We start from the raw sequence: 25958 nt of genomic DNA, 5'->3' as shown, positions 1-25958 counted from the left end.
GAAATGGCAAGATCCAGAACAAAAAGAGACATATTTTTTCATCGCCGTAGCCACCCAAACGCCTTCCCAATGCAGAAGAGAACAAGAGATAAACAGACCCAACCACCCAGAAGCTCAGAACTGGATACGGCGCTTGCGACCAGTGTACTTGGAGGTGGCCTTGACAATCTTGCCCTTGCGCTCCATCTGCTCCTTCTTCTTGATGATCCAGCCCTTGCTGCCCTTCTTGATCTCGCCCTTTCCGCCCTTGCCCTTCTTTCTCTGGTCAAGGATATCGACGCCGTCCATGTTTTCGACGACAGTGCTGATGTCCTTGCCACCGGTTGCGTCCTTGCCGACCGTGAGAACCAGGTAAAGTTTGACGTTCTTGGTGTTGGGGTCGTCCTCGAGCAGACCGGCGCCGAAGCCAGCCTTGACGGCGGCGGCAGTGATCATCTGCTTTTGTACGTCGTTCTTGGGGTAGAACTGGCAGACGGCTCTGCCACCACGCTTGAGCGAGGCGTAGAGGCCGTTGAAGAAGCGCGAGAGTCTGGTGGACGGGGCGGTGTCGCTGGTTTCGGCGTTGCATAGCCATTGGATGGCACTGATGCTGATGGCGGCGTCGAAGGAACCGGCGCGGAATGGCACGCCCTGGCCAATATCTGCGAGGAAAAGATCGCCCTCGACGTCGCGCTGTAGAGCCGTATCCAACATGGACGGGCTGATGTCCATGCCAACCCAGACGTGAGGGCCGCCTTCGTCTTCGGGGACGTCCGAGAGGATCTCGCCGGAGAGACCACTGCCGCAACCGATGTCGAGGATGAAGCTGGGAGACTTGAGGTCGAGGAGCTCGAGGGCACGACGGGTCATGGAGGCCTGAATGTTCTGGATACGGGAGCTGGTGGTGTACTTGCGAGCTTCGGTGTCGTCATAGTGGACATCGGCCGCGCTGTTGTTGTTAGTTTTGGAGCACAAAACGAGGAGGACGGGAGTGCTTGTCGTGGACCTACAGGGTATCTTCGGGGCGAGACATGGTGGGCTGGCTAGATTGAGACTATACAGTTATAACACAAGGCGATTGACGACTGGCTAGAGGAGAGAAGTGATTTATGTCCAGGAATGCGACAAGCAGAAGTGGAAATGCGCCGACAGCGGATGGATTGACAGGATGGTGCTGCTGGTCAGCCTGGTGCTGGTGCTGGTGCTGGTGCTGGTACTGGCGAGCGGTGTGGTGGGACACAAAAAAGTTTCAATGGGCCCTTTTGGAAGTGGGGTTGTTCTGGGGTTCCGCCAAGGGCGATCGCTGGTGGGATTGGCGGTAGCTTATCGACATTTCCTTATCGTACCTTAACGGCCGCCAATTCCAGCCCATGATGACATTTGCTTGCAACCGTCACGGTCTGCCCCACTTTAAAACACGGCCTGTTTAATTGAACACGTCAGGGGTAAGTACAAGCAGTGACCATCCGGGGAAATAGGGACCGGGAGCTTCCATAGGGCACAAGGGGTTGTCTCCAGGCTCACCACTTGGCACCCAGCCTTGAGCTTTCTCCAGAAACAACATCTCCATACCTCTAACACAACATTGCCATTCGGCTTGGTTGACCTCCCTACCACCAGCCAGTTCCCATATCATGCCCGTCTAATTCCAATCCAATCAATTTACTATCTCAACATGTGGATTCTGCCTCTTGTTGGCTATCTCGGCTCCATCGCGGGCTTCTGTTTTCTGACCCTGGCTATTGGTACGTCTTGCTCCGTGAAGCTGCCTGCTGCGGGAGACCGGCCTGCATTTCCATGCTAACAAGGCGCCCATTGCCTCATAGCCTCGGGTCTATACTACCTGTCCGAAGTTGTCGAAGAACATACCGTTGTTGCCAAGCGCTTCCTTACTCGACTTATCTACACCATCATCGTCATCCAGCTTCTACTATGCCTTGTCGACCGATTCCCCTTCTTCCTAACACTGCTCAGTGTTGGCTCCCATGTCGTCTACTTGGGTAATATGCGGAGGTTCCCCTATGTCAAATTGACAGACCCGTTGTTCCTGTTGTCATGCGGTAAGCTTGAGCAAACAAGCCCCTTTTTAACTCACATCAACTCTCTCATCTCGTATGCCTCTGCTGACGTTGGCTGTCCCTGCCAGGCCTCGTTCTCGTCAACCATTACCTGTGGTTCAAGCACTTCTCGGGTCACCAAGAGCGCGCCTACCAAAACATGACTTCTTACTACGACATGCCATCCAACGTTCCCACCTTCACCGAGATCGCATCCTACTTCGGCATTTGCGTATGGCTGGTTCCTTTCGCCCTCTTTGTCAGCTTGTCGGCAAGTGACAATGTCCTGCCCACCATGGGTAATGAGGCCTCTTCGAGCGGTGGCGCTGGCGGTGTCGGTGGTGATGGTACAAGGGCAAGACGAGGGCAGGGCCTGATCAAGTCCGTTGTCGACAACATCCTGGGGGCTGTGGGAGGAGTTACGTCCACAGTGGGCTGGAAGAAGTCCGACGATCGGCTATAGGAGGTCTAGGGCACTGTGAGAAAGAGGAGGGCCAGTTATTATAAATTTCGTGTAAGTTCTCGTGTCGGCGAGATAGCAGTGTCAACCGCACGCTAATCACATACCTAGATCGATATTGAGCAAAAACAAGCGTTGTTATCCTGCTTCGTCCTCCCCTTATCAGCGTTAATCGCCCAGCGAATGAGCAGATCTGCTATACTGTTTGACTCTATAAACTCCTAGGTCATCTCCACGCCAACCATGCCCCAATCTCGGGTACCGCATTGCGTCGTGACCAAAAACGAAGCCGCCCTTACATTAGACTTACCGCCCAGTATCCGAAACCTCTAGCTACTAATACAAGTCCATCGATGAAGGTGTCCGACTAGAAAAGGAGATCCACTGTTAACTCTTCCCATGCTTGGTCGCTTCTTCTGTCCGGCTCGCTCCGCGGATGATGCCACTCAGTCGCCTCATGCCTTCTCAGCTCTCGATTTTCGACCCTTCGCAGCTCCTTCAAGATATCTTGGACGGCATCAAGATTTCGAGCCGTCAGACAATGACAGGCCACTCCGCTTATCGCATGGGTGCATCCTAGGTCCTCGTCATCCGAATGTACGTCGGTCGCGCCAGTCAGATCCAAGGCAGGAACCAACATGGCATTCACCATGGGCTGAAGAACCCCTAGCTCCATTATGCTTCCCAAGTCGCGCTCAGATACCGTCGAAGGGAAGCTGGCATCCAAAGTCAGTCCGCTATGCTGCGTCACGAGGTCGTTGATGGAGAAATCGCCCCCAGTCGAGACGCTGATCGTTGTGACGTCGGAAACATGCTCCCGTTGCGATCCGCTATATTCGCTGTCCGAATCGGAGCCTGAGCTCATGCCATCTGCCTCAGTTATGCTTTTGCCGTCCTCATTGTCGCTGTCGTAAACGAGAATAACCGACGGGGATTGGTAATCTTGGTCATCTCTCTCGTCCTCAGCATAATTGATGTGAGGAGGATAGATGACAGTCAAGGTCTCATGCCCGAAATACCAGTCGCTAGAAGCGACATGAAGGGTATCATCATGCTGGATGGTGTAGGTCATTCTTTCAGGCTTTTTGGTGCCTTTGCCACGGCCCGGAAGTAGGGGTATTGTTGAGCTCGATTCAGAGCGGCCTTGAATGTCTTTAGGGGTTTCAAAGTTAAATGGAGAAACCGGCGAGGTCAACAGTCCCATGGAACAGGATCTTAAACGAAGAACAACGAAAGCTAAGGGCTTCGTCCTAATCGTCCTACCGGCAGAGGATCTCGCCTTCGACTCATCGCCTGGCAACAAGGCCCCGCTATTCCCCTTCCCATCCTCCAGGATATATTTTCCTTGCGCAACGCCCAGGGCAAGCCAGGGGCCTTTTGCCATCCCACCATCATGGCAAACTGCATGAGTGGCGTTGTGTGGCAGACCGCGGGTAACCATAGAGAGCCAATCGCACCGCTCCGCTAACGAGAAATCTGCCGTACTGTCCTGAGCACGCAATCGTGGGAAGAAGGATTTAGGGGAAGTCTTGCCTATAGGAGGGTGAGGGGCATTGGTGATGGGTTCGGGTCTTTTTCCGACACGTTCGAATCGGTATCTCGCAGCTCTACTCATGTCTGTCTCAGATTTATAGTGGTTGTAGAAGGTTTTGGCAGCAGAGGACTTCTACAAAAATCAAGGGAACCTGGGATGTACATTTGCGTTCAAAATACGATCACCACTAGCGCCCTACTATGGCATCCAATGCTTCGATGCTCTCCTTTCTCAGTACCTCTAATAACAACGGCCCGTAGCCGAAGGAAACATTACTAGGGACAACAGTAGACTTTCGTCGCTCCATGTCCCAGCATGAACCATTCAAGGGCTCGATGTTCAAGAACGCCCTGTACCAACCCATAAGGCACACCGCAGTGAATGTCGTGAATCCCTTCGCGGAAATAAGTGACTGATACTCTGTCATATGCCAAACTGTCACTGACCGCTTCACACCACATAAGTCCTATGACCCAAGTTTGCAGTTCTAGTTAGAGAATGGCCGCTTTCCCTCCTGCATCTATCCGTCCGCGCAACAAGGTTGTGCTATGCAAACGCTGGGGTAGCTCTTATAGGAGATGCTCAACAGCTATCTCTGCTTGGAGCTTCCATTCATCCATCCACATGTGATCTCGGCTCCCGCTTCACGGTATCTGACGTATGCCCTCCCCAACTTCGTGGAGATCTTCTGGAAGTAGTTCCGTTATTCTTCTCTAACTCACCGCCGGATGGGCACTTGAATGGACTACTCTAGCTTGGTAATTGTAACGACACCGCAGTCACATCCATTCTCGTGTTCACGGTCAAACAACCTCAACTACCCCAACCAGACTTGGACATGGTCTTTCCGGCAATCTCATAGTCTTAAGCTATATTCCCTTCGATCTTGTTTTTCTCTTTCTTTTGAACCCTCTTTGACTTCGGTATCTTTAGCATCAAGGAAGGAGTATCTTTCTTTTACCTTCCCTCTCCCATCCATTTTCCCTTCCCCTCCCCCCCCCCCCCCCCCCCCTTTTTTTTTTTTTTCTTCTTTCAGCTATTCTGGTTCACTCCTGCAGTCTCCCGGGTAGGCAGGCAAGGTGATCATATTACTCTGAACCCCGCGGAAGACCACGAGAGCATACCTCTAGAATATCTTGGTATCAGAACAACTATGATGTAACGGGAGATCGCGCAGGATACCGGCGGGTGTTTGTGTGTACATGTACCTCTTTGTAATCTCTGTTGTTGACGGACTTAAAAGGACCATGCATGCCTTCCCTTCGTTTGTAGATGCTGGGGTAGATGGATGCTTCCTACCTCGCTTTCTTCAGGTTGCGTGCTCGCCCTGTTTAGGTACCCATGTTGGTGGTGTTAGTGCGCTAGTAGTGTCTCTTTGTCTACCTATTTTCCATTAGAAGAAAAGGCGTGGATAAAGGCAGACCTGCTGAAGAAGACTTGTGGTCAGGTAACCACGTTTTGGTGAATGTTCTCTACCATTTTTTTGCTTGCTCTTTTTGTTGCCACTGATTTTCGACTTTACAACTTTTTTTTTGTTATTTCATCTCTGGATGTTTTCTTGTAGTCTCCCTTCTCGTTCCCCTCGGTTCTTTCGCTCTAGTTATCTTCTAGGTGCTCAAGAAGAAGAAGAACCCCTCTTTCACTTGCTCACCTCAGAATAGGTGTACAATGGGTAAAGCACAAGTTGACGAGTTACTCGTCGCAGTTTTCCTATACCTAAGTAGAATGCACGGAATCATCATCGATATGGTCCGAACGTAGATTTCTCTCTCTGCCCTATCTTTCCTCTCGTGACGTGAATATCTTGATCAACGTCTTGATGGGTCTTTATCTTTAGTTCGTGATAAAGCCGGATAAATGTTGCCATTAGCCACGGGGGTCACTATAACAGTTTCCCTCGCCGTGGTTAACGAACATCCTCAACCTTTACTCTGTCAGGGTTCAAAATCGCAAAACCAAGCCGGTCACAGCCCAAGTCAGGCTGTCTAAGTGCAGGGCCTAAAGCAACTTGTTTGCCACGTCGTGAAGCCCGTTTGAGGCGTTGCTGAAAAGTGATGATGATCTGAACGCATCGAGTTTTAGCCGGTTGATATAAGGATTTTGGGCACTACAAGGTCAAAGAATAAAACATAGCCTTTCCAAAGGTCTCGCCAGGTCACACAGGCAGTAACGGTTGTAACAATCTTCATGGAACTTGACAGGAGGCGTAACCCTTGTCTTGCTATACCCAATCCCCCGCCCCCATGCTGATGCGAGAGCACGGTTGCGGAAAAAAATCAGTTTAACTTGGGAGCAAAAGCTAAAAGACGAGGAGGAGCACATGTCAGTTATTCCTAGGTAGCTATCAATGCAAAGCACATCAGCATGTTGGTCTGAGGCACCCATTCACAACTAGCGTGACCACAGTTACAACTCCGAGCCCTATGCGGCAATGTATTTACACCCATCAAATCCGAACAGGAACAGAGTCTCTCCGAGCAAGCAAATGGCCGTCAGAAACCAGCGAGTTCTTGCACGGCACTCTTCTGAGAAAGTCTTCCAAATTGCTCAACGTGGACTCCGCAATCTCTGTCAACGCCTCCTCCGTGAAGAAAGCCTGATGGCCACAAATTATCACATTGTGGAACGTTGTCAACCGCATCAGCTCATCGTCCTGAATGATATGGCCGCTGTGATCCTGGTAGAACAGGGCGCTCTCTCCCTCGTAGACATCAAGCGCGAGCCCACCCAGCTGATGACTTTTGAGAGCGTCAATGACGGCCTTTGTGTTGACTAACCCACCACGCGACGTGTTGACGAGCATGGCATCCTTTTTCATCTTGGCGAGCGTCTGCTTGTTTATGATGTGCTTCGTCAGATCTGTCAGAGGACAGTGGAGAGATACAAAGTCGCATTGGGGCAGCAGTTCGTCGAGACTGGTATACTCGCCGTACGGCTTAAAGAAATCGGTAGGATAGGGATCGTAGGCGACCAGCTTGCAGCCAAAGCCCTGGAGGATGCGAGCAAGACTAACACCAATCTTGCCAGTGCCAATGATACCGACTGTTTTGCCGTAAAGCGTACGACCGAGCAGGCCATCGAGGTTGAAGTTGCCCTCGCGCACGCGGTTGTAGGCTCGGTGCGTCTTGCGGTTGAGCGTCTGGATCAAAGCAATGGCGAACTCGGCGACGGCTTCGGGGGAGTACGAGGGAACGTTGGCGACGAAGAAGCCTAGACGCTCAGCTTCCTCGAGATCGACATTGTTGTACCCGGCGCAGCGCAGGAGGATGGCTCGCACGCCTTCTTGGCGGAGAGCCTTCAGGACAGACCCATTAAGCGTGTCATTGACGAAGACACAGACGGCAGTGGCGCCGACGGCAAGAGGGACAGTCTCAACAGAGAGCGGAAAGTCGTGGAAAACGAGCTCAGTGCGAGGAGCTAGGGAGCCTTGCACATGGGGGTTATCTGTATTTGCGAGGCCGTAGCGGGTAGCGTGTACTTGGGAAAGATATTCCCTGTCGTAAGGCTTCGCGCTGAAAACGGCCAATTTCATGGTGGTTTCCCCGCTGTGGGCGTCGTAGTGGCTGGAGAACTAAGTGCTGGGGTAATGGGGGAGGCTAGCGGCTGATTGGTGCGCTTTATGGGCCACTCTATTTCGAGGTTAATGGATGATTTGGAGATTTGTGATGAATGTGATATCAGGAGAAAGATATAGTCGAGGATTGAGATCGAAAGAGAGACAGATTGTATCAGCGTGCCGTATTAACTGGGGAAAGAAAGATTAGGGAATGCAGGGTTAGAGGTCATGATCAATCGCATCATAGGTACCTCGGGCATAGGTACATGCTCTTTCACATTTCTAGCTCAGCATTGTACGTACCTGCCTGGACCTACAGGGTATCAGATTTCTAGCACGAACCACCCCAAAGAAAGCTTCATGGGGCTGTATCGTGCGCTGTATGGCCATTGATCGTCAGTGACCTGGCCCACGGGTTTTACCTACCTTAGCGACATATCACCATACCTGTAGTAAGCACACGTTCCCAAAATCCGAACAGCTTGATGTTGCAATGCAATTATCAAACGAATCAAGTGTGATTTTTGAACTTGGCGCTGCCATCCTCTTTCCCATGATGCCTCATCGCTGCCCTGTTACAGAAGCCACAGTCCATCCACTGAGCCACTAACATTGTCCCTCAGGAGCTCCCAGCCAAGATGCCAAGCAATCCACATGTTTTTTTCGGGTTTGTCTCGCTGCCAGTTCCATGGTCACGTTGGTATTATAGGGGAAGAGCATTCGGGGCAAACACGTCTTTTCCGCCCTTGAAACGAAGTAACAAACTAACAAACTCGTCCACCTCGAATTGTTCCAACGTTCTAGTGTACATACTGTACTGTGCCTGAAGAACGATACCTACTAGCCCCTGGGCTCTGGGGTGATCTGCACTAAATTTAGCGAGTGGGAGCTAGCTGTGGGGCAGGACGGTGCATCCCGTTGCCGACCCGTGCGGCCCGCTTGATGACCTCCCGACATCTCAGGGGCGAAAACATGACTTGATTACCTTACCTACCTCTACCTACCGTGCCGCGAAAAATAAGAGGTAAAAACAAAGATTTGGTGATTTAAACTTCTGTACCTTGAGACATGGAATCAGCTATTCTTGGAACGTTCCTGATCTGTATTTGTAGGAATACGAGGGAGTGTCTCGCGTGTTCAAATGGTGCCAAGCGAGTGGAACCGTACTCAGGGGTCAAGTAAATAAAAAATGATGGATTGACCCGCTAAAAACCGGAAAATTGATCTCTGCCCATGCTATGGCCTCCAAGGATTGAAGAACGCCATCTCCCCTGTCCATAACTCCTATCTATACCATGTATTTACCGTTTTCATCTATCCATAGCACCTAGAATGAGACCTCCGCATGAGCCTGATACTCCTCCATCACGGCCGGTTTCATGGTAGTAAGTAACCTTCGAGGGACTTGGAGATGTGTTAATGGATGATGAAGCAAACTTCGGGCTTGTAGATATCCATGCTCAAGGAGATGGTGGCAACCACAGCTCAGAAACGTCTGTACTCGAGTTGAGGGAGGTCCTTGGCGAGGCGATCGAAGGTACCAAAGAAGACGACCATCGTCGACCTTCATGATGTTGGCCTTGTGGATGCAAGTAAATCTTCTCATCTACTCGTAATGTCCCCCAGTCGCCCCCTTAATGCTTGTTATTCGAGCAGTCGTGGCACATATCGCCGGGATACTGGACGCTCTCGCCGCAAGTGCAGGCCTTGCAGGCGCAAATGTATTGCCCGCCCTCAAAGGGGGACTGGTGCTGGTAGCTGGAGGAGTCGCTTCCCCTACGGCTCTGGGAGCCCGAAAACCCGTCGGAGAACCCGTAGTACGGGTCAAATGGTGTGGCGGGGGCAGGAGCGAGGGCCTTGGTCTTGTGGCCTCTGGCCTTATTGTTTGACCTGAAGAAATGCATTCTTGATCTTGGCAGAGGCAGCTGGTCGCGTCGTTGATGGATTCGGTCTTGGTGATTCTGGCGTTACGGATATTTGAAAGGTCTGATCTTGTTCTTGCGGTGCTTCTTCAAAGTCTTTCAAGGAGTGAATAAAGTCTTGGGAGGACTATGTTTTCATCGCAAATGTTAGCGTTCATACTTGGTCATAGAGAGTAAGAGCCGTTGACCTACCTGCTGTATACTGATGGTTGAAGATGTTACTGTCACGATAAAGATGTCAGCAACGAGTGAAATGAGAGAAGTTCGAAAGTCCAGCCTGAAAGCGGGGTCTTTATTTGATGTCAACGGTCAGCTCCTCCTCAAAATTATCTCAACTTTCCAATTGCAAAGCTGCCCGTCTGTCACAGATTCAGCAGCCTAGCGCATCAAACCGTTTCTAGCCAGTCTCTGACAGGTGACAAATTAAGGTTAAAGTCAGGCGTTATTACAGGTCTCCGCTCCATTGCTATTGCGGTTTCAGAACGTGTGGGTAAGGCTGAACTGCGAAGTCCCAATCCCGGTGAGATTCGGGGCTTCGACTGGAGCCAACACAAGTAAAAGGCGTCCTGACGAGGCAAAAGAGGGCGAAAGCAGGGTTCCCAAGTCGAGCCGGAGACCGGTCGCGCTTGCATTTGGTCACTTGCATGCCGAAGAGGCTCACTCTTACCTTGAAGTACCTTCGCTACCTACCTTGACTGCTCTCTGAGTGGTGCAACTGAAAGTCTCGCGAGGCAGATTGCATGCTCGATGAAGCAGAGTCAAGCCTTCCCAAGGAGTTGCGGATATCAGCATCGCTTCGTGTAAATGTAGAATATGCGTATGCTTAGATTAACGAAGCCTTTGCGTGGATACGGTGTCCAACATCAAGAATAGTACCATATCCTTGTCGACGGGCTCTCCCAGCGCCAAGGTACCCGATGGCCGCAGCAACGGTGTCAAGGTTTAGGAAGCGGGTCTCAGGTCTGGGAAGAATTCAAGTCCACTCGGGCAGTCGTAGATGAAAGATTGGTACCGGATAGTAGCGATGCTTACTCGGCCCAACTGCCGTCATTTCAATCGGCAGTAAGGGATGAAACATGACACTTTCACCGAGATCACACCACTGCGTTTAATTTCACGGATCTCCACCCGATCTCGTTCATTCCACCTGCAGCAAGATGGCCAATGGGGATATGAGTGACCCTTTGATTGGAGGTCATATGCAAGGCACCAGGCACCAGGCACCAGGCACCAAGCACGATTGAAAAGAGAAAAAAATATGGCAAGCGCGATAATCGAACAAGCGCAAGGAAGGAACCGAATACACAAGACACCGCGGCGGTGTAAAGCGGAAGGTTGAAGAGCAAGTGAGAAGTATGCGAGGGCAAGAGTAGGTAAGCCGTCGCCGAAGCTGCGTGTTCCGCAGTCGGCGAATTCCGCCGGTGGCTAAGGTAATGGCTGCAAGCCGCCAAGGATCAAATCGATTGATGAAGGAATCGAACGAAAGGGACAGCCTGCAGCGGCGGAGGCGCTCTAGATACAGCCTGGATGCTCAGATTCAAAACTGAGCCCAATAATTGCAGAACAGTTACAGTTATGCCTGTACGGAATTCCCAGACATTTTGTTGATTATTTTCCGACATCTCATCCATTGATCAAGGATCCTATCAAAGCCAGGGGAGAAAAGAAAAAAAGGAAGATGGCGTAGGTGTCTGCAGGCCACCATGCAAGCTGTGACCAAAACGTGGGCAGAAATCAGGAGAAAATCCTACCAAACCAGCCAGCTTTAAGGCATCCGCATTGATCCTTCCAAATGAAGACGGATTCGAGAAAAGTGAAACGAGAAGGAACCGACGTGATATGGAACGAAGCAGGACGTATAAAATACAGAAAGCCGTTATTTCCACTGCAGCGTAATAGCCAAAGCGACAGCCTTTTTCACAGCCGGCCACGAATCGCAATTGACCTTATCAATCCAAACATCGCCTCATTTGCCACATCAGTTCTTACGAGCCCTAACATCATGACGCGCCCAAGTTACACAAACCAATGTCGGGCAACACATGCCAAGAGTGATGTATCGTCTGAAAGGCAACCCTAAGTTCATCACTTGCCGTCTGTCCGATAAACATGGAAAGTCGGAAGATAGAGTTTGTCGACGGAAGGGCAACCAAGCATATCTAGCCACTACGTTAGTGCCCCAACTCCGAAGCTAGGAAGCCCATATATTCGACCAGATCACCACTGTATAGAGTAGGTATGTAATGCGCCCAAAGCGCAATGTTAATTCGAAGCAATCTTGGCTTTGGTCTATAACAGGCGCTCTCTCGTGAACGGGCTCTGTACTATCACGGCTGCTAACAGGCAAGCAGGAATTGGCTGGACATCATTTCTGCTACACAGATTCTCCAATGAAGAACCAATACCACTGCAGTTTCCTGTACCAGCGTTAACGCACTGTGAGAGCCAGGGAATAGCACCATTATATCCTGGAGACATCGTTCAAGTTGTCCCGCAGAACACAACCCTTGACTTAAACATTCCATTCGTGATCATTGCCTGTTCGTACTCCCAATCTCTCAAAGTATTGAAGCACACTGAAGCAAGTCCAAGCCTTCAGAAGTCGCACAACTCATTGAAGAAAACGCTCACTTCGTGCGTTGCGCGGTTGCGGACGGGGCACAAAGACAGACCTTCCCTCCATATCCCCCCTCCCAAGTTTGAGGATCAGCCGTCACGATTCTGGGACGGCATGGGACAAACTGACAAACTCGCTCCTTCCATGTAGCAAAGCAAGTCGATTTCTATACTGTACCACAAAAGAGTGTCACACTTGTTGTCCGTGCCATTCCTTCCATGCCCTCACGTTATCCCCGCTCTACCAAGTCCCATCCTTCCTTCTGCTTCAGTGTCCGCCAATGACAGCACTATCACCACCAAGTGGAACTTGCCCGCCCACCCGTACGTGTCATCCGTGCCGTCCGTCTGCCGACTCCTCAACTCGGTCCCGGCTTTCTCCCGCCCCAAAGCCAAATGGTGTCTTCATTCCCATAGTTCGGTTTTGGGAGTTGCCCATCCGCCCGTGTACGACAGAAAGATCAGAGTACAACGGCGTATGGTAGACGGCTACTTGACAATGATTACTGCCCAGGATATTATGGCACATTCAACTTTCATTGACATTGGCTCTAACAGCTGTCATGAACCCTTGAACTTGAACCATGGATATGGAGCCATAACGACCTACCTCTCTATAGCAGCAGATCTGGACACCCTTCACAAAAAGAGTAGTCTAGGTCAACAATGTTACCAGTTCATGTCTGCGTAACATTGCCTGAATTAAATAGAATCACCGAAGCATGGCAAGCCTGACCTTGCTTCCATTGCCATGTCGTTTCTCATGCAAGTCCCGGATAGAGGGCTTGACAGATGACAGTTCATATAGACTCATATCACGGGCTGGGGAGAGCCTGGTAGATGGGTAGGACGAGAATGTTTATACAAGTGATGATGGTTTCTGGTGGAGATTGTGGGGAGTCTGGTAAGGGTATCGACAAGTTAGGTAGTGCCGGGGATCGAAAGTTCCCACGTTCACAGTAGACATGACTGAACGTCCGGAGCTGTTATCGTCCTTTGGCGGTGGTCGCTATCTAGGACCTGTTTCCGTTCCTTTCGCGGTGGACTGGCTCAACGTTTGTGCTTATCAAAGATCTGAATGCAACTACCAACCCCGACTGCACTGTCCCAGATCATGATGTCAGGTCTGCCATGTCGTATCGAAATAAAAGGTAACTCCAGACTGTGACGGTAATTTCCATTAACAAAATAAAAAGGAAAGAGAATGAGGAAAATGCAACTGTAAAATGCGACCCATCCGATAACCCGGGCAGCTACCCCCACCATCCCAACCACCATGGCCGCCTCCGTTCCTTGATAACACCTAACCAGAATTTCACCGCCGCGTGTTCTGAAGGGAGAGCACATGACAATTTCTACCGACCTCTACTTATCTGTAGTGATAATGGTGATCCAACTTTGACTTGTGCCCTGTCTATAGGTATCCACCAAGCATTGGAAAGTAACAAAGACGAAGAGAAAATCATAAAAGGTACCACCAACTCTTGTGACCCTTGAAGTCCATACCAGACACGTATCGGCCCTTGCGGAAGCGGCTCTAGCCGACCTTACCGACTCCATCGCAACATCGCCAAGTAAGGTAGGAAGCCATTCATATGCCGATTTTCTGTCTCTTGGGTTTTCCATCACTAAACGATAGCTGATCCAAATCTCCCATACAACCCAAACCCACCTAGACATTTCCGAGAAATAAAGTATAACAAAATCAACCCCCATCCCCCACACAGGCCAGACCAAGGCACACCTGAAACAGATACCGACCCGTCACGTCCCTGGACTGCACGTACGTGCTCAAGTAGTATAGTAAAAATCAGGCCTCATATCCCCCAACTTATCAATCTGCTTCTCATCCAATCCTTCCACAAGATGATCCCTCTCGCCCCTCAGCCTCTTTCCGTTCTCGGCCCTCAGCAGCATCGTCATCACGATGGACCCGCCAAAAAGGAAAACGGCCAAGAACCCCATGACAATGGCATGGCCCGTCTTGTGGTTAGCGTAGATGTTGCTGCTGATGATGCCCGACAAGTTACCCCAGCCAATGACAAACCCCAGCACGACACCGCGCTTGTACACGCCCTCGACGTTGTTGGCCATCCAGGTGACCGTGTTGGAGATGCAGGGGTAGATGCCCAGCGCACCCAAAAAGACGCCGACGTACTGCACCGCGGGCGAGTTGGAAGCCAAAAGCATGGCGAAGCCGGCAACGCCAATGACCGAGACCAGGATGTTGCAGAGCCCGCGCTGGCGGGTGCGGTCGGCGATGTAGCCAATGACCACTGTAAAGACGGCCGCCGCGGCGTAGGGCGGTACCGACATGAGCTGCGACCGCACCGTCGACGTGTTCCAGCCGAGACCCTTAATGATGGCTGGAAGGAAGAGCGAGAAGGCGTACAGCGGCATGTCGCAGCCCATGTAAATGACCATGCCGAGCCACATCTTCCAATCGCGCAGGGATTGATAGAGGTACGTCATCTGGAAGGTCTCGTGCTCGGCTGAGGCTTGCTGGTCGAGCTTGAGGCGGCGGACGACGCGGGCGCGGTCGTCTTCGGACAAGAATTTGGCCTCGTCGGGGAAATCGTGTACCATCCAGAAGGAAACGAAGCCGATGACGACGGTGAGGAGACCCTCGAGGATAAAGATCCAGGCCCAGCCGGGGCGATTGCCGATGCCGTCCATGTGTTCGATGGCGGCGGCGAGAAGACCGCCAAAGGAACCGGACAAGGCCGCAGCGGAGAAGAAGATGGCAGCGCGGATGCCAAACTCGGAGCGCTTGTACCAGCACGACAAGTAGTAGTTGACGCCTGGGAACAGACCGGCTTCAGCCAGCCCGAGAAACCATCTGGCTGCCATCAAACCATCCCAGTTGTAACAGAAACCCATGCCCACCATGCTACCACCCCAGAAAACCCTGCAATCTTTTGGTTAGCATACTACATGGTGCAGCCGAGAAAAGAAGGAAAGTGTGTGAACTAACATGATGATGGGAATGAAGATGGAAGGGCGGAACTTCTTCAGCATGATATTCGTGATCGGCTCGAACACCGCATACGAGACGAAGAAAATGCTGAGAGAAGCACTGTATTGGCCATCAGACAATTTCAGATCTTTTTGAACACCAGCGATCTTAGCATTGCCGATGTTTGTGCGATCCAAAAAGGCAAGAAGATAGAGTAGGCATAGCTAGACGACATGTTAGACTTTTCTGAGCGGCGAAAGGCATGTATAACATGAACTGAATTGCTTACCCATGGGATGAGCATGAAATCGAGACGTCGAACGAGTTTGCGGTCCTAAATAGAGTATGTGGTGTTAGCATTGCATGAGGGTCATTGCAGAACCTGACCAGGAAGAGTGCAGCGTGGACATACGATTTCTGCCTTTTCCTCATCTGTCCGATGAGCATCCGGATCGGCAGGAAGGTTGACGCCCTCTTCATGTGTAGAGACGCGGCGACCTTCGCCAGACGACTTTTCCTTATCTTCGGTCATAGTTGATGAACTCTCCAGGTAGTACTTTCCCTTGGGTCTGAAGGAGAATATTCGGGCTGTGTGGTGTGGTAGAACAGAACGTGTCAGTTATGTAACCAGTGACTGGGCTTCCACGGTGAAGTCCTGTGAGTTTTCGGGTGGTGCTGATGACGGGAGAGGTGGGAGCCTTGCGCGCCGTTCGTTGTCTGTCTTGGTTTCCAAGAGGCAAGATGTAACAAGAGACCAGTGACTTATAACGTCCTCGGAGTTGCCTCTGAGGCTTTGGAAACAGGCAAGAGGGGGGAAATGCCAATGCACGGGAAGAAGAAATCAATACAAAGAATGAATATCGAGGTGGAAGTTGAAAATCGGGAAGATGAGTTGAGCTCTTATCTGCAAATCGGCACCAAAAAGGGAGGGAGGGGAAGGCAGGGAATCATGTATCATCATAGCGAATCAACAATGGGATTGGTACGAATCGAGAACATTACAAACCCATTGCTCATGTTTGCCCAATATGGGGCAGCCTGATTCTGGAGTTTGGTCGGCGTGGGTCTTTGTTTTTGGTCCGCTTTTTTGTGCTTCGGAAATGCTCACGCGGGAAACCTCACTGAATCCTGATCTGCCGAGCTGCCGCAACGTCCTTTCCTTCTTTTGCGTTAGAGGTGTCAAAGGGGGATTGTCAAAGCCGGTAAAGGTGGAGTTTCTGGAGCTTTCCCCAGATGAGGGCGAACGAAACAGAATCCACGTTGTTTGGTTTTGACCCACGCGGAAGGGATGAGATCCCGGAGATGTAGATCGTAGTAAAGGAGGAGATTGGCGAACGTCGAAGCGACCCAAACCGGAAATTTCGCCGCAATGTGATAAGTTTATGGCATTCCTGTCTGGCAGTTGGGCACTGTGACCTGACTAACTCGCCGAACCCTTCACTGTGTCGAAGAAGCCTTCGTCAATTGTTGACCCTATTTGACTGTAGCCGGGCAACGGTTGCACTATTGGTGTTTGCTGTACCGGTACAGGCCGGGGAGGGGGATGTGGATGAAGTGGAGGGAGGGACAGAGAACAATGGAACGTGTGCCCAAAATAGGATAGTCCCGAGGACGGGGACGGTGCAGGTGGGGTTGATAATGCGGAGGGGAGGAGGCTAAACCAGCTGGGGCAGCTTATAAGTAGTTTGTAGCATATCCGACACGCCGCATATGCGCCTACGGGCCCAATTGGGACGCCACCACGGACAGATGGACGGCAGATTACCAATGCACTCAACACCACCTCCACCCCTGCTGATGGCACACCTCATCCTCGGTATTCGTAGAGGTACATGATAGTAGCCAGCCATGAAAGCATATCAACGACGGTGAGCACGGATACCAGGGTTGGGCAAACATTCACCTGGAAGCGTGCTCCCCGATGCCAGAAGCCTCAGGCTTGCTGCTTGCTCCTCCTGCGGTCCCAGCATGTTGGGATCCTGGTTGATATGATTCCCCTCAATCTCACATCTTACCAAAACGCTTTCTAGCATTTGTTATGACAGAGCTCACCAGACTTGTCCAACCGAACTACTCCAGTGTGTTCTCTTGCAGTCACTGTTAATTCACCGGCAATACCCCGCTCCAGCAACCTCAACAATAACACGACTCGAGAGAGTTGCCTTGTTGGTCGGTTTCTGGACAGGCTTCTACCTGGCTGGCTCATGTCCGTGGCCCACATGTCGTAGGATTCTCTCGTCCGAAGACAAAAATGTGTTCAAGGCAACTGGAGAGTCGGACAATGATACCCAGACAGGGAGGTGCACTTTCATCTTTCTAGAACCCCCTTGGAACATCGACATCAGTGATGCTTGCGTCGTAGTTCGTCAGAGGCTAGCAAACGAGGGAGCAAGAAGTACCTGTGCTCGTGTTTGAATCGCCAAGCGGGAGTGCCGTGCTGTCTCACCTCACTTTTGCTTGTCCCATGGCCTTGGAACATGACAGCCGGAGAGTAAAGGTGCGTAAAGGAAGGTCTCTTTCTTACCGGGCCGTACAGTTGTGTTGAGTACCTGATGGACCAGGAATGCCAGATAAATGGAATCTGGCATCCATCATCTGTGGGCGACATGGTGTCTCAGCAGACCTTGTATCACCAAATCCTCAACCCTAGGAGCCCCCCTCAAGCACACAGCAGCAACTAGTAACTTCTGCCCATTACGGCCTTTAGTGAGACTCATGTACCAGATTATTCATTGTTGACGATCCGAAGGACGGCATGTTCGGCGACTGCGCACGCAGAATTCGCCAAGGTCAGTTATGTTTCAGACAAGAGGAGGGAGGTTTGACACAAACTGTTGTTCCGAGTTTCTGGTCGTTACTAGCAGAGTGCTGATTCGGGGAAGGCTGAATTGATGGGTGCGCTAGATAAAGGAAATGCATGGATGCACCACACCATCCCGTCCTTAGGTCAAGGTGTGTTGCAACCCGAGTATTGGTTCCGAAGAGAGAACGTGCTGTGTACTGTCTTGGTGGACAATTTGTTGAGACCAATTTCTTAGTTCACGCTTGGCAGGTGTTTCTGTGTGTGTCCGCGGCGCGGCATGGACAAAAGCATGGCTTGTTTGCTCCCATGCGGGCGCCACACGAAAAGGGGCAGATGACAATGCCTGGTTCGAGGAGAACCGAGTCAAGCAGGGCCGCCGTGTTTGGAATTTGATTTCTTTTTGGGCGGACCAAGTTTGCTTTGTGTGAAGGTGCGGTCCTTTCGGTTTACCGTTGCTGGCCAGCTGCTGTAGTCCGTCGCCCGAAAGGCCAACAAAGTGGGCGAGCATGGCATTGTTGGAATGCTTTGGGAAACTTTTCAGGCGTGTACCCGCTCGGGCGACAGCGTATGTCATGGTTATGATTTGTGGGTTATCGTTTGGCAGGTCTCGCCTGCAATAGCGGCCTATGAGCAAGCAGCCGCTGTCTGGTAGGACTACTTGCGATCCACGTGCTGAGGACGTTCCGCCAGATCTGTGGCTGTACTCAGCAAGAAGAAAAGCAATTAGCTACGAAAATCTTGACGATGTTTTTGGGAAAACATCAAAGGATTTGCAGCTCCTTGCACTAGTTGAACCGTGTCACCAAGCTGCTGCAAGCGGCCGGCACGTTCATTGCGTCTGTCCAACCTGCCTCCAAAGCGAACCGTGGCCGTCTCGTTCAGAGGCAAACTGTGGCCTTTTTCTCTTTTTGCTTTTTATTTTTTTTTTAATTTTTTTTATAACAAGAACAGATATAGAGACGGTGGCCAATGTGTGTAGGGCTGTAATCCGGTACTTGTATGTGTCCGTGACCAAGGGTATGGGCTGTAGTATTTTGGGAGGCTAGAGGGCACTTAGCTGGGCACTCTCGGCGGTCAAGTCTCCTCTTGGCTTGGCAACATCAACCCCATGATAGCGCTATCGATCGGGTCGGGCCATAGCAGCCTCTGGACTAGCTCTTCAGGTGCCGGTACGCAGTGTGCCAGGACAAGCGAGAAGCTGCCAAGACGAGAAGCGGTTTTCTAGCTTGCTTCTGTGCTTCCTCCCCTGGCGATAATGAAGCCACCATTTTCTTGGTAGTTGACTGGCAGACTAGGGACTGGGACTTGGACACCGGGTCAGTCAGGTACCGTAGCCAAGGGCCATGTGGCATGGACAATCTTTTTCCATGGCGGTTGGGAGCTCAACATCGGTAGTGTTGATGAAGCCATGGCTGTTTCCTGTGGCTCTCGACTCGAGGACTGTGCGATGGAATGATATGGCTGCAGGAGCAATTAGGAGAATTGTGCCAAACGACGAGCGAGATCTGCCAGCTCCCGAAGAGGGCCATGTCGAAGGTCTCTGGAAAGGTGCAGTGCGTCGGGTGTCCGGCTACACAACCAAGCGACTCGCAATTTAGCGCTTGAGGTTGGCTGCTGTTGGATCCATGGCAATCCAGGGAATCCCTTCTTGAGCGGCTGTCGTCCAGATAGGCAGGTGATGCGTATACTGTGATTGGAGTATGGATACGCTATGTGGTGGATGTCGTGCTGCCATGGCGGCAGGGTACCTCGAGGCTTTTGATGGTGGGGGTGGTGGTGGTATATTGGACTTGGCGTCATCAAACACCTGCACCGTCTGCGCCGTCTGCTCCGCAGTGGCGGCGGTAAATGGCCCCGAACTCGACGTCCAGGCGTCCAGGCTGGATTTCCACCGTGGGGGGGGGGGGGGGGCGGCTGGTGTCTCTTGGTATCGGTCCGGCTTGGGCTACTGTCATGTGTGTGGACAAGGCAGCCGACGGGGTCGGGCGGTCAGCTGAAGAGCATGGTAGTGATGGGTGTTTGTGTTGACTTGTTGGTGTCGCAGGGCACTCAAGCTAGACGGGGAGCGTGATTCCGGATCCAAAGTGCTTTGCTGGAAGCGTGGATTATGCAGTGGGATCGTTGTGATGTTTGTCTTTACAAAAAGGTAAAATTGGAGGATGGATGGCCTGGATTCTTGGAACGCTAAGTACCCAAGAGGCAGCTGTGGCAGATCCAGATGTTTGCCAGACGGCACGCGGACCGTGACCGGCATGGAGCCCCCGAGTCCTGTGCTCCACTTCAGTTTTCATGACCCGACTGAATGGAGGCTTCCGTGTGCGTTCGGACTCTGGACCATGTTGTTGGAACTCGGTGCGCTGGGAAACAGAGGCAATTAGCGGATCACTAACAGTAAAAAAACGTGATTCCCCTCGTTACTTGTCCTTCGGGTATACAACGGTACAAACCCTTTCTAGATTGCACATCAACAGCTCGTTATCTTCATATAAGAGACTTCTAAAACCTAAGCCGACAATGAACAACTATTTCGAAGCTCAAGATAGGATATGATGATGTGTGATGGTGACGTCTGCCTTGAGGAGCACGCAAAGAGCGCAGGGTTGAAGTGTTAGAGATCTCGTCACTTGGATGAAAGGTCTGGGGGGTGCGAGGCACTTACAGGTAACAAATTATCCGGGAGGCAATGTACCGAACTCCCGACAGCTTATGCCTGGCCCTCAATGAGCGTATGGAAAGTAAGGTAGGTAGGTAATTACTTATGCGATCACCAGTATTCGTGGAGACAAAACACACTAAACGTCTCTATCTTTATTTGGCTGGCTGTTTACGCAAATGGCGCGCGAGATGGCAAAGCGTGACAAGTTGTATCGGGCAGGTTTTGCCAAAGGAACCATACATCGCAATATTTCATGCTCTCATGTTTCGCTCCTTCAATCTTTTCTCTCTCTCAAGCGGTCCCGTGATGCCGCTCGGCAAGTCTGTGACGTCTCCCGGAACTCCACTGTTATTTAGTGTAGTCAGGTCTGTGGGGTCGCTTGGTGCGGGGAGATCTGCGCCTTCCCCATTCCCGCCTAAAGCTTAACTTGACCTTCCCCCAACTTTTCGGTTCCCCGCTTGAGGAGACTTTCAATTGGTAATTGGTCTGACCCCTCACCCCTCATTCCATCTTGAAGCTGACAGCTGCCGGACATCGCCCAAAGCCTGGTCCCTGCAATTTGACTGTCACTTCTGCCAGCTGAGGTCTGCTGTCAATCGGGAATATCGGATGAAATGTGACTCCACTCACAGCCGGGCAACTGTGACTCTGCTCAGTACACTCGGTCATCAAACCACACCTCATCACCAAAAAGGAATTGAAAGGACAGCGGCACAACTTGAAGTGGAAGTTGGCCATCCCGTCTCGTAGTGGTGAGGCACTGCATGTCACCCGAGGCACTAGCCACCGTTACTCTCTGTCATATTTTGACGAGTTGTTCTGTCGCTCCCCAGCACCCGACAACCCTAATTCAGGAAGTGCTCTGGGACGTTGAGCTGCCCCTGCTTCAGTTTCTCACCTGAAGCTGCTCCCTGTACACTCATACTATCGACATCGCGATTGACCACACCGAGTCACCACTCAACATACTGGTCCGAGCCACCGCACGCCGCCGGCCCATATTCCCCAACCTCGGCTCTCTCGGACCGTCCAGTTGGAGACGTGGCTTCATGGCGGCTTCAAAGAAAGTTTGCATTGTTGGTGTGTTCATGTTTGCCTTCAATCCACTTCCACTTCCAAGCCATCAGTGTTTACTTGTGCCTTCTCTTCTTCGTTTCTTTTCCCTTTCAACACTACGCGCGCTTGCACATGTGTCGCCAACATCAACATCAAACATGCCACTTTTCAACTCATCCACTCTTACCTCAACGCCCAATACCGCCACATATCATTTCTGTGCAGTCATGGCTTTCTAACCACTCCTTGCTACAGGTGCTGGCCCGTCTGGTTTAGTTGCAGCCAAGTCACTCCTCCATGACCAGCCCAAGGGGACCTTCGATGTCACCATTTTCGAAGCGCAGAACCGTGTGGGCGGTCTTTGGCCGTCGAGGAAGGACGACAACGCCGGCTCGGTTCACCCGCTCATGGTAGCTAACCAGAGCAAACATACCGTCCAGTTCAGCGACCTGGCATGGCCCGATGACGCCCCCGAATTTCCCAGAGCTTGGCACATTGGGCGCTATCTTGAGGCATACCATGATCGATACTGCCGGGACGCCAAACTCCACCTTGGCAAGCGCGTCGTTCACTCTGAACTGCTTCAACCCTCTGACCAAAGTGTCGAGGGAGCCAAGTGGAAGGTCCGGACATGCTCTCAAGATGGTCAACAGCTCGACCATATGTTCGACTACCTACTGGTCGCATCTGGTTTCTTCGGCAAACCGGTCATACCTCCACCAGTGGCCGCTAGTGGTGATATACCGGTGGTCCACAGCAGTCAGTACCGGACTCTCAGCGCCTTACTCGAGCAGACAAAAGGTGTCGGGCGCAAGATCGTGGTGGTCGGAGGCCAAATGTCGGGTGTCGAGATAGCCGGTACTATCGCAACCCACCTCTCCTCGGCATTGCACGCGCCTGGCTCGAGCCCGCTTCAGCACTTGGACCAGTACTCGATTCACCATATTTCCCAGAGGCCTGTATGGGTCTTTCCACTCTTTACCTCACCAAAGGTGCCCATCTTCCATCCATGTCCCCGACTGTTTCCTCTTGGTGCTTTTGCGCTGACTTGTGTGTCTTCTGGCTAGCCCGCGTCGCCCGCACCGCCCTTCTTGCCCATGGATCTCTGTTCATATAATTTGGCCAACAGACCGGATAATCTGACCAATATGCAAGGCCATGTCTCGATAGAGGCGGCAAAGACACGTCACTCAATCTTTGAAACAATGCTAGGGACTGATCAATCTGACTTCTCATCCAGTCTGGCCATTACAAACACCGACACGGACCAGCCCCCTTATCTGGCCGTTAGTGACACTTATGCAGACTTTGTCCGCAGCGGGCTCATCTCGGTGTCACGTGGAAAACTAGACTCGCTGACCGGCGATACTGTCACCGTCACAACAACTCGGGGAGAGGTAAGCAAAATCGACAATGTTGCGGCAGTAGTGCTCGCAACTGGCTTCGAGGCAGCATCGTCCATCTCTTTCCTGCCGTCCTCTGTTCAAGAGATCTTGTCGGTGGTGCCCTCTGACCTGAACACTACTGTTGCCTTGGCCTTCCACGGTACCCATCATCCGGCAATTCCCTTCTTGGGGTTTGTGGGTTTCTACCGATCACCTTATTGGGGTGTCATGGAGATGCAAGCCCGCTTTGTCACAGCTTTGTGGGCGGCCGGAGGACCTGCTTCTTCGTCACTTCCTCCCAGGATGGCTGCAGCTCTTGGTGAAGATGATTCCATTGAGCGGACTTTGGCTCTGCGAACTGATCCTCGAGTTTCTCAGTTTCCCATGGGCGATTACCCGTGGCTCATGCAAGAGTTTTCGAGGGCTCTAGAAATTGACCGCATACCACCGTTGGGGGAAATGCCCAGAGTTCCACCAGCTGACCAGAGCATGAACATCCTGACACCAGCACGCTATCCCGCAAAACGAGCAAGTGAGGCACAACGTACAGAAGCCACAAAGTCCATTCAGCAGACTGAGAGCACAGCATGGTCTGGTGCTTCCTCGGCAAGGTTTGTTGCAAAAGCCGTCTTCCGTTCCCTTTTAGGGGAATGGAAGCTTGAGAGGGATCTTGTGAGTCGTCTTCCCACTCACCCGAGCGGGCATTTCAGTGGTACTGCCCGGTTCCTGCTCAGGGAACGTACAAGAGACGGACGTGAAGCCGAGCACGATGCTGCTTTGGAAAAAGATGACGATATCGGGTTGGAGTATCTCTACGTTGAGGAAGGAATGTTCACTGCCTCTAACGGCTTCTCTTTCCGTGCTACGAGGAGATATGTTTGGAGGTATGATGAAAAGAAAGACAAGCTGAGCGTCTGGTTCGTCAAGACGGACGATCAAAAGAAGGCGGATTATCTGTTCCACCAAGTGGAGTTCGTCATTCCGAACACAGAGACCGAGGATGCACCCCAAGCATGGCGAGCAAACGCTGGGCATCTATGCATCGACGACTTTTACGACGTCGACTACCGCTTCAACTTCAAGGCCGTCAACCTCAAAGATTGGTCTCTAGCCTACCGAGTCAAGGGGCCGAAGAAAGACTATGTGATTGAGGGGACCTACACACGGTGAATCGGCGATTGGGATTGTCACATGGGAAGCAAAGGGCAGCGTGGTAATGGGACCCATAGTAGCGAGCCACAAATGATGCTATCACAGATTCTTGGTGCAAGTTAGCCTCGAGTGTCAAGAAAACAGCAAGAAGGTTTGGGTTGACATGTAGTCCATGTACCCACATGCGCATACATACAGGTAGGTGGATGGAAGTGCCGAGAGTTGTGATAGTGCCACAACCAATATCACCTTCCACCCAGCAACCTGCTCAGTGGCGATGGAATTTTAAGAGATGCGATAAATGCGGTGGCTTTCAGGCCATTCGTCGTCTAGAAGGCTGCAACGAGCCACCCAGGACAGGCGTGCAGTTGATGTTTGCTTTCCCGTAGCTGTCTTCCCGAGCGCAATCAGATGTTTGGCCAATGAAGCCAAATTGCTAAACACATAACGGCTCTTTTTGAACAAACATATCAACGTGAAAGGATACCACAGACCACAGACACCAAACGACTATAAGCTGACGGAGGGCACATGAGTGGTTATGAGGCAGAACAATGTGAGTCCTACCTTTTGGCGTCTAAGACACTATTACGATTCTCACCACTCAACGCGGGCCAGGTAACTAATGCAGGTACAGCTACGAGCGGATCTCGATGTTACAGCATCATGTCACTACAAAGCATGGACATCAGGCCCCTGGCTGTCTAACGATGAGGTACGAATAAGTCAGTCCCCTCCAAAAACCGCATGGATCGGCGAGTGGCCAGGGAACCAACGCTCTCACGGAGCACAGCAGAATGCCTAGTGTGTTCACAACCACGGAGCCGCGATATCAGGTCACTGTTACCTAGAGGTATGACCTGTTGGTGGGAGGTAGGTTGGTAGGTGAAGATGCTCATTGCCCTTGGTGTTTGTGGCCTGGTGTTACCGCACAATAATGTACACTGCAATGAGGGGCTCTGATTTTATTCCGCTTACACAAAGCTTCGATAGATCACTAATTCCTTACAATCCCAAAAGGTCTGTCTGGGAGGGAGACCGTCGCTCGCGCCTACTGTCGCCTCATCGGCAACCTACCTGATCTGCCTCATGTTCCTATTATCATGGCTGGAACTCTGTGCTCATTGTCTGCACCGCCAAGCCGGCAGGTTACTTCTGTGACCGTAAGTCCAGCAGACAATGGGGTTATATCAGATTGGATCTGCACGTTGTGTCGTACCTTTTGGTTCAATCACCAATCACGGCCGGGATGAGGCGGCCGTTGTCGCATACAGAGCACGCATCTACCCGTCGAAACAAAGGTCCCGGAAAGTCATACATACCATTCTGGCCACTCAAGCCAAGGAAATCCCTTTGTCGCAGCGTGAGGGAGAAGGGGCATATCTATACTTCTTGCTCTTCCAGTTGGTCGTTGTTTCGAAGTGGTATGTTTGACTTTCATGTCCCCTACAACCTCACGAATGACTCCCTCGCAGCTCCTGGTAACGGAAGTTCCTGGGCTATTGGTCGTGGTCCGGCTCAGGGGTGCCATTGATGTCGAAAACGAAGAAAAAAAAAATCTGTAACATGCCCGGGGAGGAGACGGGACGGTACGGTGCCATCGTATTTTTGCATGGAGAGATTGGATTGGGAATTGGCGATCATTCTCGTCCTTGAAGGCTCCTGTGATTTGACAGCCAAGAAAACCGTCAAGCGCCACCTACCCAGTAATCGTGGAGATCTGGTTTTGCTTCTTTTCTGCGGTTTATCGGCTTTGGAGCTCTCACCGTTCCTTTTTATAAAATTCTCCAACCCTACCTCTACCCATGGAGTTTGGGATAACCTTA

General features: G+C 51.5%; 7 protein-coding genes across 7 annotated transcripts; 2 read left to right on the top strand and 5 right to left on the bottom strand.

The window, feature by feature from the left end:
• Positions 1-114: 114 nt before the first annotated feature.
• B0T23DRAFT_309645 (S-adenosyl-L-methionine-dependent methyltransferase) lies at positions 115-1012 on the bottom strand (the record flags this gene model as incomplete). Its single annotated transcript, XM_062834536.1, has 2 exons — positions 115-928; positions 990-1012. The coding sequence occupies 2 exons, from the start codon at positions 1010-1012 to the stop codon at positions 115-117; spliced, it is 837 nt and encodes a 278-aa protein (XP_062695691.1).
• Positions 1013-1463: 451 nt separating this feature from the next.
• On the top strand, positions 1464-2630 carry B0T23DRAFT_374288 (DUF396-domain-containing protein). Its single transcript, XM_062836844.1, has 3 exons — positions 1464-1724; positions 1806-2039; positions 2126-2630. Exons 1-3 carry the CDS (start codon positions 1655-1657, stop codon positions 2497-2499), a joined length of 678 nt encoding a protein of 225 aa, XP_062695690.1. The 5' UTR covers positions 1464-1654; the 3' UTR covers positions 2500-2630.
• A 233-nt stretch (positions 2631-2863) lies between these two features.
• Positions 2864-3937, bottom strand: B0T23DRAFT_402551 (uncharacterized protein; the record flags this gene model as incomplete). The annotated part of the gene is made up of 1 exon (XM_062838679.1): positions 2864-3937. One exon carries the CDS (start codon positions 3935-3937, stop codon positions 2864-2866), a length of 1074 nt encoding a protein of 357 aa, XP_062695689.1.
• A 2267-nt stretch (positions 3938-6204) lies between these two features.
• On the bottom strand, positions 6205-7776 carry B0T23DRAFT_374286 (uncharacterized protein). Its single transcript, XM_062836843.1, has one exon. The coding sequence runs from the start codon at positions 7560-7562 to the stop codon at positions 6477-6479; it is 1086 nt and encodes a 361-aa protein (XP_062695688.1). The 5' UTR covers positions 7563-7776; the 3' UTR covers positions 6205-6476.
• A 1295-nt stretch (positions 7777-9071) lies between these two features.
• B0T23DRAFT_426541 (uncharacterized protein) lies at positions 9072-9490 on the bottom strand (the record flags this gene model as incomplete). Its single annotated transcript, XM_062839996.1, has 2 exons — positions 9072-9150; positions 9252-9490. 2 exons carry the CDS (start codon positions 9488-9490, stop codon positions 9072-9074), a joined length of 318 nt encoding a protein of 105 aa, XP_062695687.1.
• A 4203-nt stretch (positions 9491-13693) lies between these two features.
• On the bottom strand, positions 13694-16074 carry B0T23DRAFT_83218 (major facilitator superfamily domain-containing protein). Its single transcript, XM_062841863.1, has 4 exons — positions 15493-16074; positions 15370-15414; positions 15099-15304; positions 13694-15032 (listed from the first exon to the last, which is right to left on the bottom strand). Exons 1-4 carry the CDS (start codon positions 15610-15612, stop codon positions 13916-13918), a joined length of 1488 nt encoding a protein of 495 aa, XP_062695686.1. The 5' UTR covers positions 15613-16074; the 3' UTR covers positions 13694-13915.
• Positions 16075-21207: 5133 nt separating this feature from the next.
• B0T23DRAFT_374278 (FAD/NAD(P)-binding domain-containing protein) lies at positions 21208-24582 on the top strand. Its single transcript, XM_062836842.1, has 3 exons — positions 21208-21619; positions 21851-22587; positions 22663-24582. Exons 1-3 carry the CDS (start codon positions 21589-21591, stop codon positions 24148-24150), a joined length of 2256 nt encoding a protein of 751 aa, XP_062695685.1. The 5' UTR covers positions 21208-21588; the 3' UTR covers positions 24151-24582.
• Positions 24583-25958: the final 1376 nt, after the last annotated feature.

Source organism: Neurospora hispaniola (genome assembly GCF_033458365.1).
Source record: "Neurospora hispaniola strain FGSC 10403 chromosome Unknown B0T23scaffold_2, whole genome shotgun sequence".
Lineage (NCBI taxonomy): Eukaryota > Fungi > Ascomycota > Sordariomycetes > Sordariales > Sordariaceae > Neurospora > Neurospora hispaniola.
The sequence above is the reverse complement of the archived record's forward strand: the minus strand, read 5'-3'. Positions and strand labels throughout refer to the sequence as shown.